The 17,304-nt window shown below is 32.4% G+C and overlaps 1 protein-coding gene across 4 annotated transcripts in view; it reads right to left on the bottom strand.

Moving 5' to 3' along the window:
- LOC150088777 (cAMP-dependent protein kinase type II regulatory subunit-like) overlaps positions 1 to 17,304 on the bottom strand; it is a 342,430-nt gene that overhangs the window by 37,874 nt on the left and 287,252 nt on the right. For all 4 annotated transcript variants that reach the window (XM_090369648.1, XM_090369646.1, XM_090369649.1 and 1 more), the window contains exons 3-9: positions 15,441 to 15,490; positions 13,874 to 13,957; positions 10,075 to 10,116; positions 3,586 to 3,650; positions 1,291 to 1,447; positions 950 to 1,051; positions 549 to 623 (exon numbers count right to left, since the gene is read on the bottom strand). In XM_090369648.1, the coding sequence (XP_090225774.1) occupies positions 549 to 623; positions 950 to 1,051; positions 1,291 to 1,447; positions 3,586 to 3,650; positions 10,075 to 10,116; positions 13,874 to 13,957; positions 15,441 to 15,490 (575 nt within the window). The remainder of the gene's footprint in view (positions 1 to 548; positions 624 to 949; positions 1,052 to 1,290; positions 1,448 to 3,585; positions 3,651 to 10,074; positions 10,117 to 13,873; positions 13,958 to 15,440; positions 15,491 to 17,304) is intronic.

Raw genomic sequence — 17,304 nt, forward strand, 5'->3', positions numbered from 1 at the left:
ATTTAAATAATTTTGGTCTATTAATTTCAACATATCTACGACTGGTTGAATGTTATTATTATTATTATTATTAGCCATATGGTGCAAGGAAGCCTGAGGCTTATACTGCACCAGCCAAAAAAAAATTAATTTACCCTAGGACCCAGAGAGAGAGAGAGAGAGAGAGAGAGAGAGAGAGAGAGAGAGAGAGAGAGAGAGAGAGAGAGAGAGAGAGATGTAGAAGGAAATCACCAAGAAAGAGAAGAATGATGATATCCAGCTCAGGACCCTGGGTGTGCCAAGCCCATACTCACCAGATGTGAGCCCCTGAATGTACTCTACATATGTCTTATTAGATATGTATTTCATGTATTTATTTTTTTTCCCCTAATTTAAACACAAGCTCTGATCTGCAATCCTTCTGGAAGGATAATATGCGTTAGGAACAGAAGCATATAGCTCATCCTGAATAACTTAACTAACACATCAAGCTGATATGCTTAAAGAAGTAGAAGTTTTTAAAAATGGATAATGGCATAATATAGACAATATATGCATATATAAATTACCTGTTTTATAATGAGTTCCCCATCTTTATAAGATTTTGGCATAAGAGCATCGCACAAATTCATTCTTTCATATGCCTAATTAAAAGAAATTTGAGTCACATAAGGAAGCAATTAATCATATTAAAAAAACAATACATTGCTATATTATTCTAACTTAATTTTGAACTAAAATAACCTTCTGGATCAGCTGGAGAGAAAAAAATGATAAGACTCTGTTATATGAGACCTCGTGACATGCTATGCATGCACATAATTCCTTGGAGAAGGCAATCATGACTATTTCTACTTTCCAAAATTATAAATTTGGAATGTGTCAAAAGTGTTATTTAAAAAGTTTTTTTTTTATATATACAATATTAATACATTAAAGAAATGATTAACTAGAATTAATGTAGACTTACCTCTAATGTCTGTAACATTGGTACACCTTCTAGTAATTGTTCATATTCTTTTCTCTTTTTAAAGGCACTCTTAAGTACTATCCGCCTGAATGTTTGTCTGTTCTACAGTAAAAAAAAATGAAAGGAATATTAGTGTTTGTGTAATCTTTATGGAATAATGAAAATACACAAACAATAAACAAAAACTTGAAGTGGTATTCTCTGAAATTCTTACAGAAAATACATTTTTAGTAAAAATACACCGGATCACAAATAATATGATAATTAAAAAATAATAATTTAAAATAAAATAAATTAAAAGAATAAAAATAAATTTCAAAGTCTATATTTTCATAACTTACCATAGCCCAAAGAGAGCCATCACCAGCTGCTTCAATTGTAGCAGCACGGGGCATGTTATACATAAGGGCCAATTCGCCAAAACTACCAGCATTATCATATTTGCCAACAAGTTTATCTTTATCTTTATCTGTGGAAACATATATGTTGTAGACACCACTGTAAAGAACATTGCCAATTACAAAACATGATAAAAGGGTAGTAATATACAAACAATATAACTTTTTTTTATAAAGCTTAAGAGAATAAAATTAAATATAATTTATATCAAATATAAAGTTTATTTATTCTAAAGCATATGAAAACTAATTAATAGACAGCATTCGTGTTTGGCACAGGCATAAGTGTGCGTGTGCATGCACATGCACACAAATGATGACACAGATGAGAATTACTTTTAAAAAAAAAAACTGTTTCTAAGGACACTTAACAGAGATGCATATAGTTGATGACATGCAAATGTGTCACACACCAATCAGAAAAGATGCTTGTCACTTTTGTAATCACTTGTGAGCGATATTATGAAACATACAATAACTATACTACTAGTGAAGCTGTTTTATCATAACAGCACAATTAAGAGAGTTTTATCACATAGAAGGGATGTAAAAGGCTCAAGATATGCAAAAAAATTATGTAAAGTTCAAAATAGCTGGTTCATTAAGCATAAAGTATGCAGACAGAAAGCTATTCTCCAACAGGAGGTAGAAAAAGATGCACACAGATATATAAAAAACCAGTAGCATGTATTGTTGTATATCATTTTGGTTGTAGTGTTATGCTTATAATATTGGCCATCCGTGGAACTTCTCCTTGGCAGTTTGAAAATTCAAATACCATTAATTTTACCTAAAACCACTACATGACTTTTTTTTTTTTTTTTAAACAATCCTCAATGATTCCAACAACATATATTCCATTATTGTCAATTGGTTTGGACTAACTCCATTTTCAGCTTTCTCTCCAACAGCAACATGCCTCAAGACACCTGGTTGATGGTGATCCTCTTTCTATATATATATATATATATGAAACTCCTAATCCACATCTTGCAACTGCTTTAGACAAAACTCCCTACAAACCTCAAATTTTTAATTTCTTACAACTGTAAAAAAGGTTTTTTTTTGAGTTAAAGTATCTACTGCAGATCTAAGTCACTTAGATAAAACTGAGGTCATTCAACTCTGTCTGATTAACTCTCTCTCTCTCTCTCTCTCTCTCTCTCTCAGAAACCTCAGAACAAATAAGAGACAAATTTGTGATGGAGAACTTTAGCTTACATCATATAGTAACTGTAGTGAAACCTGGACCTCACAAAAGAAGCCTATTACTAATGTCCAGGTAAGCAACACTCAACCAAGTCACCACTTGACCAAGATATTAAGCATATGCAGCTGTGAACATCCTTCTACAATCTCAAGAGTACATGTATATAAGCTGTGCTGCTCTTCCAAATGGTCCTGTTCAAATTACCACTGATGACAGACCGCTTCTTTCTGCACCCCTGGAATTCACTAAGTTGCCTTGAGGGATACTCAGAATATGAAAATACTTCAATACATACATGGACCTGAGCAGTGTCTTATAAATGATTTCTTGGAGGAGATGGCTTTCTACTGAACTAAACAGATGGAAGAATGTGATGTATTATTGTAGAAGAAAGCATTTGTTACCCATTCAATTATTAATGAAAATAACTTCCCATTCTTGAATGTTTTCTTACAATTTGAGGACAATTATTTGAAAATGTAATAATATAACACTGATTTAGTAATGAACTTTACTGACTTAACTTTTTTTTTTATTCTGCTTGTTGATAATTATTTCATTCTTTCACTTTGTATGTATAAAGTGAAATTTCTGTATAATTAATTATGGAGTAAAATAACAACATTATATTGATATTTAAATATTTTCTCTCATCACTATTGCTAAAAGCACGTGCTTCCTTCACTATGGAAAAATGTATGAATACTGTTAAAACTGGAAACCTCACAACTTAACAAAATTATCTGTGTGTGTGTGGGGGGGGGGGGGGGGGGGTAAATTACTTATTATGCTTATATAACCAATATGGAATATTTATTGTACTAGGCATTATTATTCTTAAAGTGCCAAATATACTTCTTTGAAATGGTAAAAGCAGCCCAATATACATTTGCTTATATAATTGTAAAGACAGAAAATACTAATGACAAAAAAAAAAAATAATAAAATAATTATAGCCTTATATCAATACTGGAAACCTAAGATAATATGTAAGTTTGTATTATTACATAACAGATTAACAGGCATACCTTTCTATTACATAAAAGTTGTCGCCATCATCACCTTGTCGAATTACAATTTCACCAGGCTTTACCTGCAATATCCATACAATAAAAAAATCAGTACTGAAGTCATCTGTATAATGTTAACTAACTATCATAAGTTTTAGCTAGTTTTTAAATATTATATCTAACAAAAAATAAGCTTTCTGCAACTGTATAACAAATTATATTTCATTCATTTCTATATTGCCACCCCAGGGGCTCACATCTTGTGAGTATGGGCTTGGCACACCCAGGGTCCTGAGCTGGATATCATCATTCTTTACTTTCTTGGTGATTCCTTTCTACTTCTCTCTCTCTCTCTCTCTCTCTCTCTCTCTCTCTCTCTCTCTCTCTCTCTCTCTCTCTCTCTCTCTCTCTCTCTCTCTCTCTCTCTCTCAGGGTAACTCGGGAATTTTTTTTGGCTGGTGCAGCATAAGCCTCAGGCTTCCTTGCACCATGGTTAATAATAATAAATATTGTTGTCTTTTCAGGCAATTCTGGTGGTTCACTCTTGAAAATTACTTATATGTCCTTACTCTTTTTCCTATATTTTAATGCTATTACTCATATCACTTATTTTCACTATGGTCACTGGATACTTTCTGTCAGTTAATGGCTCTTATCCATAAAACTCCCTTTTTCATTTTCACTTTCTTCCTTTTATATAATGTATCATTTATATATATATATATATATATATATATATATATATTTTTATTTCATTCATTACTGCTCAGTAATGCACAACAACACGAAAACACGAAGTTGCAAAAAAGTCCTCCCCCTCCCTCCTCTTTTCAGAAACTGATTTGCTTCCTCCTTTTACACATACACCTGAAGCCAACTTGGGAAAACTACATTCATGCTTAACTGATATAGTTTCAAAAGTAAAAGTGGATAACATGCACAAATGAATTAACATGAGCACATTACATTCAATAATAGTAAGTCTTAAGCAAACTTAACTAATTATGCAATTTAGCTTATTATCGTAAGTAAATTTATGATCACTTGCACATCAATTATGAAAAGAATCTGAAGGCTCAAAATAACAGAGGAAGAGACACCTCCAACAGATTTTACATATTCCATTTAATGAATTTTATCATAAAGTTTCCATTAAAATGATTTTCCTAAAAGTTTAAAATAGTTAGCATATGTTTTACACTGATAATTTTAATAGTAAACCAGTCTATGTAATTTTTTTTTTAAAGTATTTTACACTAAATTCAGCAGGACCTTTTCATTAGTATAAAATTATTTTGCTAAAAAATACATTTGACCTACTCTACCAAATGAGAAAGGTTTCACAAACCTCAGATCACTCTACAAGTACACTAAACATTTTACAATCATGTTTGGTGTCTCCTCAGGGAAACAAGAAATAACCTTGTGATCTCAGAAACCTTGTTATATGTTTTTTTTATTATTTTTTTATTTTTTAGGAGCATTAGCAACTAAGGCCATATTGCTCCGGGGATATGTGGTGGTCATTCCCTGACCTTTCCGCATCCTCCGTAGTTGGTGGTCACGGGCCTGAACCCCGGTCTAATCAAGAAGTATGTGCTACGCACTGTGGTCTTCCCCACCTGGCTACGGAGGGGCCCCCTTGTTATATGCCGAGACAACCTTGACTGATAATAAACCTTGCACAGTGTAACTCTAAACTTATAATCAGCAGAAGTTATGGACTTAACTAGCTTCAAGCTAGCAATTTTTTAAATGTTCTGGAATTTAAGGACAGAGTTTTTTAATGTTTACTATAATAATATATTTTTTGCCACAGTCACTGTCACTATAAATTCTGACATTTATTACACTCAGTTATATTATACATAATATAATTAGTGATAATTATCCGAGTCCAACTTGCCTTCTTAGAGAGAGATACTGTTGCAAGTTACAATTTTATCCATAATATAGAAGTTGATATTTTATAGCTTAGAAGTGCTTTTTGAATGCTGACATATTGCTTATCAGTCCTGCAACAAGTAAATATTCATTTAGTGAGTTCCAAAGTTTCCATTAATATGATTTTCAAAATGCTAAAATTTTAAAATAGTAGCATACGTTTCACACTGATAATTTTAAAATAATAAAAGAGTAATATAATAGAAGGTACAAGGACACAAGTCATTAATAATTATATAGGGATAGCATATAAAGGGAACTCTTAAGTCATTTCAGCCTCCAAAACAAAGTGCACAATAAATAGTTATGAATGAAATCTATTCTATGCAATGGGAAAAAAAACAGAGAAAAAGAAAAAAATATCTAATAAAGGCCTTTTTTTTTATGTGTGATAAATGCATCATGTTCACCTTTTGGTATCTGTCATACTGTAAAAATATTTCACTTCTAGGTTGTCTACTCCTATACTCACAGTGTGCCTACCTGCCCACTGAGGGAAAAAAAATTCCCAAAACAATGCTACTGGGTGGCACTAAACTGAGAATAAGGTCTTCTCTATCAGGGAAGACCTAATTCGTTATTTATTTGAAAGTGTAAGGCTAGTCTTGTGAAAGATTTCATTTCACAATATGAGATACGGCATTATTAAGTAATAACGATGCTCTATCACAAACTTTGTTTGCTGTCTTCATGAATTTACTGTGTATTAAAATGATGCCTTTGAGTAATACTAATATGTATTAGTAAATTCCCACAGTCAGTGGCCTACAAAGGCCATAAATACATCACGATAAGCAAGAATTTGCACGATGTATTTACTGCCACATGTCAGGGGAATGGAATTATATTCAAAAGATGTCATTTTAGAATTGACTTTTTCATTATTTAATAGAAATAACTTCAGCGTCCGAAAAATGTTTATCCAGGAAAAATCTTACAAAAAAAAAAAAAAAAAAAAAAAAAAAGTTTAAAGAACTTTGGAACTTAGATTTTGTATATCTATTGGTGAGCCTTTACATCTCACTGAGATAGCTGTTATCTCATAATATATGACATTGTTCTATTTCACTTTGTGCTGTTAGAACTACTTTTTTTTTTTTTTTTTAACCTGAACTTTGAAGAACATTAGGGGAAGGGCAATGGCAAAAGTGCCATATCATTACATCTACCACCACAGCAGGGATGGGGGGGGGGGGTTGTGAGTATTCTGGTGGACTGCAGGCTAGTTTGGTGTGATTATTAAAGATCATGTCAATCAATCAGCAAGTGGATTTATAGTTTGAACACTGAAAAAGTGGCTAAGGTTGAATTTTTTTCTCCTGCAAGGTCATCATCATTATATCATATGCAAAACTGCTAGCAAGGATATCTGAGTCATCCATCTTTAAAGCTTACTAAAGTGAACTTTAGAAACTTGACTGATTTGATAAATAAGAATTATTTTGGATTATCATCCATTTTAGTCTCCAAGATCAACTGAAAAGTGTTGATTAAAAAAAAAAAAAGTAAAATCCTGTTACAACAATACCATTTTAATGAAAATTTCACTATAACAAAAGTATTTCTGGGTCTCAGCTAACTTCCCTTATTAATAATTCTTTGTAAATCTTATTTAAATAAATTAGCTAGGGTGAGACCTTCAGTACAATGAATTTTTAAATCACACTATGCCTAAAATATATTGGTTTACCCACGTAAAAATTACGAACTTATGACGCTATGAAATGATCCTCATATTGCAAATACCAACATAGGAGGTTTGATTTGAAAAAAACAAAAATAAAAGTTTTCAGGAGAATTCAGTTTCGCATCCTTTAATCATCAAATTTTTTAATGATTATGCTCAAATCTAATTAGATATAATAATTAGCAAGTGCATGAATTGAAGTCAGTTCAGCAAGCTGAACAACTGGGAAATAGCAGAAAATGCAGTCATTGGGAAATCTGTTACAAAGAGACAACATCACTAGCTGAGTAATATGGAGTGGAAGCAATCTTCAGTCCACGCCATCTTTTGCTCAAAGGTTAGAAATAACATATGGGATGAGATTATGGTAATATGCATCCTCATGGGACCACAAGGTTAAAGAAAAGTCAAATTACAAAATTAGTGGCAAAACACTAATTACAGTAACATGTTAAGAGCTGTAGCAGTTTGTAGGTGATGTGTACAGGTGACCATCCAATATTCAAAAGCTATAGTGTTCAGTTTGCCACTGATCTGGAAATGCACCCTATTATTCCACAGAATATTCAAAGACCACACAATCACCTCTTGGAACCAGAGAGAAGTATCTTTCTGTAGCAAGATATATAATACATTGCTATTGTGCTCTGTAGATCACATCCAGATACTAGTGCAGCCCATTTCACTGAATTTTTCCTGCTTGCCATGCTTACCAAACACAGCAATAGTAATTTCATCAATAACACTCTTCTCAAGTAGCCACTATCCTCTGCTTTGGGCTATGGATAAAAGTATTTCCTTCAAATTCCTTCATCATGCTGTACAAACCATTTTGCAAACAAGATCACCTTAAGTACAAGCAAGGAATTGCTACTGTTCAGTTAAAGAACTTGACCCACAATGTGATTCCTCATTCTACGCTGAGGAATTGCACATTGTTGATTACATGTGAGTTACCACACACGACTGTTAATTTATTTGCATATTTACTAGGGTGCTAATTTTGGCTTAGTGTTGCTTTCTGGAACTTTTTTTATGGAATTCATTAACACATGATTTGGATATTGTCCATTCCAAATTTCAGCTCTGTCTTGTTTGTTTTCCATCAGTTTAATTATAACCATTGTATTAACTATCTATCTAGTTTAGAAATGGCAGTGGTGGATCCAGAAAAACATGACAGGAGGGGGCACCATTTGTGACAGGTTGGGCACCATTTTATGCCTTGTTTGTGCACAAACAAGGCACAAAATAATGCACAGAACAAAACAAATATGACACTCAAACATAATGTGACTGGCAGACACAGGAAAAGTCTGAATTACTTTGAAGTAAACATTACGCACGACCAAACTGCATGACGCCTTGAACTAGAATGGCGATCACATCATCAGTGTTGCCAACTGTAGTCAGTTGAAAACAGCTGAGCCACAATGTAAAAATAGATAAAATCCTATGTTAACAATGGAAAAAAAAATATATATATATTTTTTTTTTGTAGCTTAAGGGAATTTGAACGATTGGCGTATACTCTCTGAAAAACAACAGGGGGTGGGGGGTACATGCCCTGGTGCCCTACCCTGAATCCACCAATGGAGACTAGTATCTATGATTGGTAAAGAAAAACAAAAGCAGCTTGTCAATGTGGCACAGCTAGGACAGTATTTATTTTTAAACTATTAGTTTATAGACTGTAAAAGAGGAGAATTCAAAACAAATTGGAAATGCGCATGCTCTATAAAGGGATACATTAGTATTAGCACTGGCAAAATTATGTAAGGAAGCAAAAATCAGCCTTCCCAAACCCTTTTACTTACTTTTTGCCCCCACCCCTCCTATAATCTGCCCATTCTTTCCCCAAATTAACTGAACTCACCTACCCCCAACAACACTAAATAGAAGTGATTCCAACAATTACTCTCTGACCAAAGGCAAACTTCAGCATACCCACTCCAGCCATCCTCTTTAAAGTGTTTTCATGCACTGCCTAAGAAAGAGTAAAGATGATGTCATTTATTTAGCTACCCAAACCTTCCAAAGCCTTAAACACTTTTTTGTTGCATTTGTTGCTACAAAAAAGATATAATTATCACTATACAGACGTACTGGTTCCAGAGGTCACAGTTATTAGCACAGTAAGGGACATTTATACAGCACATAATATTACAAAATAATAACAAGGGGTTCACAATATCCCTGCCTATTCTGAATGAAAATAGTATGAAAGTTTTGCTACTTGCATTAATTTAACTATTAAATAAGCATAAAGTTCTTTTTTAATATTATTTTTGTTATTTGGTTTTTAGGAACATTAGCAACTAAGGCCATATTGCTCGGGGAATATGCGGTGGTCATTCCCTGACCTTTCCACATCCTCTGTATTTGGTGGTGACGGGCTCGAACCCCGGTCTAATCAAGAAGCGTGCGCTACGCACCGCTGCTCCTTCCCACCTGGCTACGGAAGCGCCCTGAAGTATTTATTATGAATCTGTTGTGCAATGTTTATAACTATACAGCTGAAAAATTAACATTTCAAAATAACACACTAAACTAAATTATAAAATTTGGGTAGATTAGCATTTTTACAGTGATGATAAAGAACTCTCACCAACTGTTGCTAAATTATCTAATCTAATTTTTATTTTCTGTTCCTCTACCATACACATAAATCCTAATTAACTGTAGTTTCCATGCAAAGTTTTTATACTATAGCTATAAAAATTAATTGATGAATACAAAACTCTATCCAAAGCATAAAGAAAACTGAGCAAAATGAAAAGGTTAAACTAATACTGATGAAGAAAGAGAAATTAAAAAGACTAAAGGATATAATATAGAGAGAGTAAGCTAATCCCTTGCAAAAGATCATTTCTTACCTTTCTTTCAAACATCGCATCCAACACCTCTTGCATTTGTTGCTACAAAAAAGATATAATTATCACATTCTATTCTACATTTCAAAAATTCATTAAAAATGTAATAGGAATACAGAATAATTAAAAAATGTAAATTATTAAAATTTCATACTGCTACTCAGAAATTTTTCATTTCATTAATACTTTAATCAGTTCTGCATTTTTACTGTTTTACTGTGAAAAAATGCTTTAGAAGAAAATGTCAGACACTAAATTGAAAGCAGTTAACTTTCCTCTATTTGCTTATATCCATTCTCTTTGAAAAATACAAAATTAAATATCACATTACCAACAGTAAATTACCAAACAAGAAGAAAAAAAATCTTAGTCAGTAATTTCGTAAATAAATAAATATTCATTTATTGCAAATAAAGCAAGCCCATCACAACACTAGGCTAGGGGCATAATTTCAGTACAAAGGAGACAATTATAAAAACATAGCATATTCTACATATACATTAACAATGAATATGAATTATAATGATCAAAAATATATATTGCAGAATATCACATTTGGCTCTCGGATGTAGTTACTGGGTTGCAGGAGGCAGCTGTTTGCATTTCTCATAATTTGATTGGAAATAAGACTCCTGTAGGCTTCAGAGTTGAGCAATCTCTTACAATCAATGTTGTGATAATTTATTAGGTGAACGGATGCATTGGGGAACATCCTGTCCATTTGTTTTAGTCTGGAGAGTTTGGATTTGAATTGTTGTTGGTTTCTTGAATTTTCTCTTTAGTGTCGGTATTACAATGTTCAATGGAGTAAATTATAATTTAGTTTTAAAAATTACAATTTTCAACAGAGTTAAAAAAAAAAAAAAAAAAAAAAAACATTTATTTTCAGGAATATAAAAATATTAATTTTTTAAAAATAGTGTAAACTGTTGTAAGTCTGCTAGACATTAAACAGAGGAGCAATGTAGTCCTCAGTTTACTGAATTTATTTCAAAGGGTACTCAGAATTTGCAACGTACACCCCTTTAACATAAAAATATGTTTAGAGAAATAAAAATATACACAGAGTAATAATTAAATTAGATTCACCTGGCATGATCCAAAGGAGATTTTCCCAGTTCATCAGCAATTTCTTATGCCCCACAATCATAAAGGATATGAAAGTTATGCATAGAATTAAAAAAACACAGCAGAAATCCACCAACGCTAAGAACTGCATTTCATGATGCTTGTTTAAATACAGCTTTTGTTTATCAGTGGGTGAAACATTTCCAAAACTGTTTGCAAATCTGTCAAATTTGACCAATATATAGGTCGACAGTCAACTCCAAGCAGTGATGAAATGGCCTCTAATTGTACATGAAAAATATCCATTCTGATTGGTGACTAACCATCCAAGAAATTGCTGATGAACTAGAAAAATCTTCTTTGAATCATGCCAAGTGATTCTGATTGAAAACCATGGCATACATTTAATTTTGGCAAATTGTTTAAATTGTTTTCCAAGGTTGTTGAACAATGGAGTGACCAAAAGGCTCACTGCTGAGAACTGTACTAGGAGCTGTAAACAAGGGCAAAAATGGACTCTAATTTCATTAATTGAATTGTTACCAAAGAAATGTGTGCAAGTCTATAACAACACCAAAACGAATTTTAGTTCACCCAGCAGAAGCTACCAAACTTTCCCAGTCTAAAGAAAGCCCAACTGGTTCAGTCAAATGTTAAACAATATTGCATGTTTTTTTGGAGTTTTTTTTTTTTTTTTTTTGACATTCAGGATATCTTTCACTTTTTAAGAATTTGTTCATTTGTTCAGATGGGTATACAGTAAACCAAGCATATTATAAATAGGTTTTGATCTGATTCAGGGAATAAAGTTAGGACAAAATGCCTAACTTTATCCCTGAAAGCTATCTGAAAGTGATAGATGGTTTCCACACCATGAGAATGATCCTGCACTCTCCCACACTCTCCATTCAAGAATTTTTGTCAAAGAATGAACTCCTGTAATATCCCACCCTCCATATTCACCTTACCTTGTCTCGTGATTTTTTTACATTTTTCTCTCTTTTTTTTATTTTTATTATTTTTTATTTTTCCCAACACTTGAAATAAAGTTGAAAGGGCAAAGATTTCATATTTCAACTATCAAACAAAATGCAACAATGCAGCTCAACTGACTCACAGCTGAAGAATTCGATTATAGAATGTGTCCAGAAGTGGCAGGAATGATAGGGCACTTGCATATATAAAAAAAAAAATAAATAAAAAAAAAAAATATATATATATATATATATATATATATTTTTTTTTTTATTTGTTATTTTTTGAAAAAAGAAGTTCTAGAACATTATGATCAGACCTTGTACCCTTACAATGGATATTCAACAAAGAGGAAAGAGATGAATATAGGCTAACCTATTCCAACCATTTTAATGCACCCAATTCCTTAACTAATGGTAAAATTAGCACGTGGTTTAATTAGCAAGCATTTCAATCATTAGGAAGAGTTTGGGTTAATTGATTAATTAGACAAAGTCAGTTGGGAACTAGATATCTCAATTGTTGCCAGTTCTTTGACATGCATGTCAGGCACCAGAATGCATAATGTAAACACAATAATGAAACACAATGAACACGTAATAGCATAAAATGCATGGTTATAATATGTCTTGTTTTCTGAGAGCTTGTACATAGCAATATTTTTCTGTGTATTTCCAAGAGTGCTCTAAAAATTTAGATTTATTCTCAAGACAGCCAAGGCCTGAAGAGCTTATAAATTAATTGTGACTGCATACATACTAAATTAACACTAACCACTAGATGATGACTTGCCCAGGCTGTGGCCCATAATAATTGCTATATTATAATTCCCATCTAAAGTTATTAAAATTACCCATTACAGTTTTTAATAACTTACATTAGGAAACTGAATCTGGTATTGAAAACAGTCTTTTGAAAGAAGAGGGCAAAAGAACTGAATATTGAGGATTGTTATTATTTGTTGTTATTTGGTTTTTTTTTAGGAGCATTAGCAACTAAGGCCATATTGCTCCGGGGATATGCGGTGGTCATTCCCTGACCTTTCCACATCCTCCATATTTGGTGGCCACAGGCTCGAACCCCAGTCTAATCAAGAAGCGTATGCTACACACTGCTGCTCCTGCCCACCTGGCTATGGAGGCACCCGAATATTGAGGACTAGTATCACTGAAATCAAGATTCTTAATTTTTGCCTAGAATTTTGTACTGATTGTGTGTTGCATATAAGATTGTAAGATAATAGTAAAATTAAATGGATGGGAATCAAATTACAGGCAGTAATACTTCTGATACAAACAGTATTAACTCTTCCTAAATTTTATTTGAAATAAGTTTCCCTTTTTTTTTATATATATACAGGAGCGGATTAAGGTCGGTTGAGGCCCCGGGCGCAGAAGAAAATATTGGGCCCCTTAAAAAAAACGAGAGAGACAGGGAAAATAAAAATACATGTTAACCATTTTTTTAAATAAGTAAACTATTAATGTTTTATTTCCAATAAAATTTGAATATAATATATGTATAATATAATTAGTAATAGCATAATAATAATCACAAAGTTTTGAACTAATAGTTGAACATATTAGTTTAACTATTAGTTGAACTAATATGTTCAACTAATTTGTTGGGGTTTTGCGTGGGCCCTTCAGAAGTCGGGGCCCAGGGCGCGCGCCCGGTGCGCCCGCCGTTAAATCCGCCTCTGTATATATATATATATATATATATATATATATATATACATACATATATATTCACTTACCAAGTCTAAGGAACGAAACAAGAGAATGTTCCTAACAGCATCTCCCAGCCTTTGTCTCTGTTCATCTGTTTTTGGATAAACAACCTAAAAGGAGAGAATATTATTGTCAGCTATAAAGCAGTTAAGAGGGGGAAAGGTTCGCTATTTAAACAAGCAATAAAAGTGAAATCCATTGTGCAAGAGGTTTCAAACCAATGGATCACGTGCAGTCTGCAGCCAATGTTTCAATGTTCAATTCATAATTCTGTACCACTTTCTTTCTTATGATATATCTTCCTCAGTATTTAACAATAACCATATAATAAGAATTTTACCAGTGTCATATAATAATTATTATTAGATTTTCATATTTAATTACTAAATATAAAAATAAATAAATATAAATTTAAACATTGATAATAAAAATTAAATTACATTTCAAAAATCTGTAATTAGTGGTCTTCTTGGCCTGCTGCCCATAAGAACTCTTGTGGTCCATGAACTTCAGCATTTTATCTATTTTAATCCCTAATCAAGAAAGGCTAGGCACTCTTGCAAGAGTGGATGTCACAAAGAGTCCAGAGGTTTTACACTGCTGCAGTATTTAAAAATTTCTACTCAGTTTATCATTTATTAAACAATTTAAACCTTTATTAAATAATTTATGCTTGTTAAAACAAACTATTCATTGTTTTTGGGCAATAAAATAATAGAAAGAGTCTAACAGAGCAATAAATCTTGTTAAAGGAAAAATGAATGAAAGTTGGAATTCAAAAAGACAAAATACAATATGAAATTTAACCAAAGTAACTTTAAATTTCAAACCATATTTTGTCTTTTTGAATTCAAACTTTCATTCATTTTTCCTTTAACAAGATTTAATTGGCATTATTTTAGCTTTATATTTTATATTTATATACTTATTTTTATTTATGCTTGAATTTTATTCCTCCCCTTTTGGTTTCTGTCGGGTCAACTATGATGTATATATTTTGCACACGTATACGTCATAACAGAAACAAAGACCCTGCTTATTGCGGTGGCTCCTATGGTTTTTGGCTGCTGAACCTGTTGAAGAAGTAGTTAAAGCCCTAGGACTCGCTACTTTAGGTACCATCATCATTATCATTAATATTTTTATGTTAATCCAATTTAATTTCAGGTTATTTGCTTTTTTTTACCCTGCTAGCATTCTCAATTTTTCCATGGTTATTACAACTGACAGGTCAGCAACCCTACCAAATACACTGAAAATAAACATTTGTCTATATTTCATTATGGTTGCCGGGTGGTATTTCTACTATAACTAGCAGTGCCCCGGATCAATAACCCATTTTTATAATTAAATATTTTTACAATTTAATACTTTTCTTACTTTTGCTTGCTTGCTTAGTCATTCGGTAATTTGATTAAAATCCTATTATTTTTATCAATATTATATATACACACCAATTCTATTGAAGCATGCAAAAAAATTTAAATTATTAATAATATTGAATTAATTAATTTAATTTCATACAATAATATATTTTGCGTATTTTAATAATATAAATTGGATTTTTTCCATTTTGCTGGGATAGATACCTACTTTTTCTCCTTCATCTTCATCTTCTTCTGGATTGTACTGTTCAGCAAATACTGTAATAAAAAAAGAAAAACACTGAAATTGAGAGAAAGTAATACAGTAATGAACTCCTATTTGAAAAAAAAAAAAAAAACACTAATTTATAACACATTAAAATTATTAAAATAGCAGATGGTTTCTGCACCATCTGCTGGAATGGAGCAGAGAAGAGCAACCAGACTGGTGAAGGGAACAAAAGGGTGCTCTTACCTAGAAAGGGCTTCAGTTCTGAAAATTGCAGTGTCTCGAGACTAGGCACCTGTGGGGAGATTTGATTGAGGTGTTAAAAGCCTTGAATGAATTGAGTAAGCAAGCTGAATGTTAATGGTATTCTTCCATTTACTGAGACTACACACTGAGGGGGCATAAATTCAAGTTGAAAAAGGATGGTTGCAAGGTAGATGTGCAGAAGTTTGCCTTCAAAGTGGATGGGTTGAATAAATTCAAGGAAGAACTCGACAAATTCTTGGAGGTTATGGATGGGTAGACTGTGTAGGGCGTTTTTTTTTTTTTTTTTTTTTGGCTGATGCTATATAAGCTTGCTTTCTTGCATCATTTGCCGTTACGACTACTACTATAATAATAATTTGCAAATTAACCCTGTGTTAGTCATGCAGGGTTTATTAAGAGCAATTAGTCCTCTTCAGCTACTGCATCCACACAGATGAAACTACAAATAGTTGTTTCTGAAAGGGTTTTCTTTGATTTCTCCACTGAAAATTCCAGAAATCTCCTGTTAGTTATCACACGATTAGGAAAAACATATGAATTATATGCACATTCCAATCAACATGTGCATATAATTAAGTTAAACCTAATTATATGCACATGTTGATTGGCATGCCTCACTTTCAGTTATTGATAGCAAGTTGTGTTCATTGCTGTGTGCTTTCCTCCATTCGGTAATGCTCTCTAGCTTCGTGACATTCAAGCACCATCTGAAATCAAACTGCTGATGCATGCGCTTCATGTTTCATGCAGTGAGTGCCCTTTTAGTGACAGGCTGTCATCCAATTACACACATCTATTGAAGCATGTGGTTTTAAATTTGCATTTTCCTTACCAACAGATCTAAAGGGAGTTTCAATTTCAAAACTAATTTAAAATATATGCTTTATTCTAAAAAATGGAATTTTCACATTTGTGTTCAGAAAAGATTGAAAATAAAGATGGCATCAAATAAGTAAACAGTTTAATTTTTTTTGCTGATTTTTCAAATGTAGATACATGGGGTCACTTAGACCCCATGTGATTAGATGAAGAAGATGAAGAAAACAATCCTTTTTGCACCTGTGAACAGATTAAGACTATTAAAAGGATAAAGATTATGCTAAATTAAAAAAATGACAATGATATACTGTATAATGAATGCTTAGAGAGCAAGGAGTGATTTCAATGGATGTCTTGTCTTCATATTAGGCACACTTCGATGAAACTTTGATATATATACATATTACCACTACAAATAAAATTACAATGCTTGTGTAAGAGTTATTTAAGAACTACAACTACTATTATTATTAGCCATATAGTTATTATTACAACTACTATTATTATTAGCCATATATTTTTTTTAGCTAGTGAAGCTTATGCTGCACTAGCTAAAAAAAAAAAAAAATTTCCAAGTTATCCAGAGAGAGAGAGAGAAGGGAATCACCAAGAAGAGAAGAATGATGATATCCAGGTCAGGACCCTGGGTGTGCTAAGCCCATACTCACCAGATGTGATCCCCTGGAGTTGAATCAGTATTACAATGAGGAAAATTGCAGTTTCTGCAAGCTCTGAATTACTATAAATATATTACTCTCAATAGTATTAACTCCACAAC

Source organism: Mastigoproctus giganteus, chromosome 3, assembly GCF_048544385.1.
Source record: "Mastigoproctus giganteus isolate SK-2022 chromosome 3, ASM4854438v1, whole genome shotgun sequence".
In the NCBI taxonomy this organism is placed as follows: domain Eukaryota; kingdom Metazoa; phylum Arthropoda; class Arachnida; order Uropygi; family Thelyphonidae; genus Mastigoproctus; species Mastigoproctus giganteus.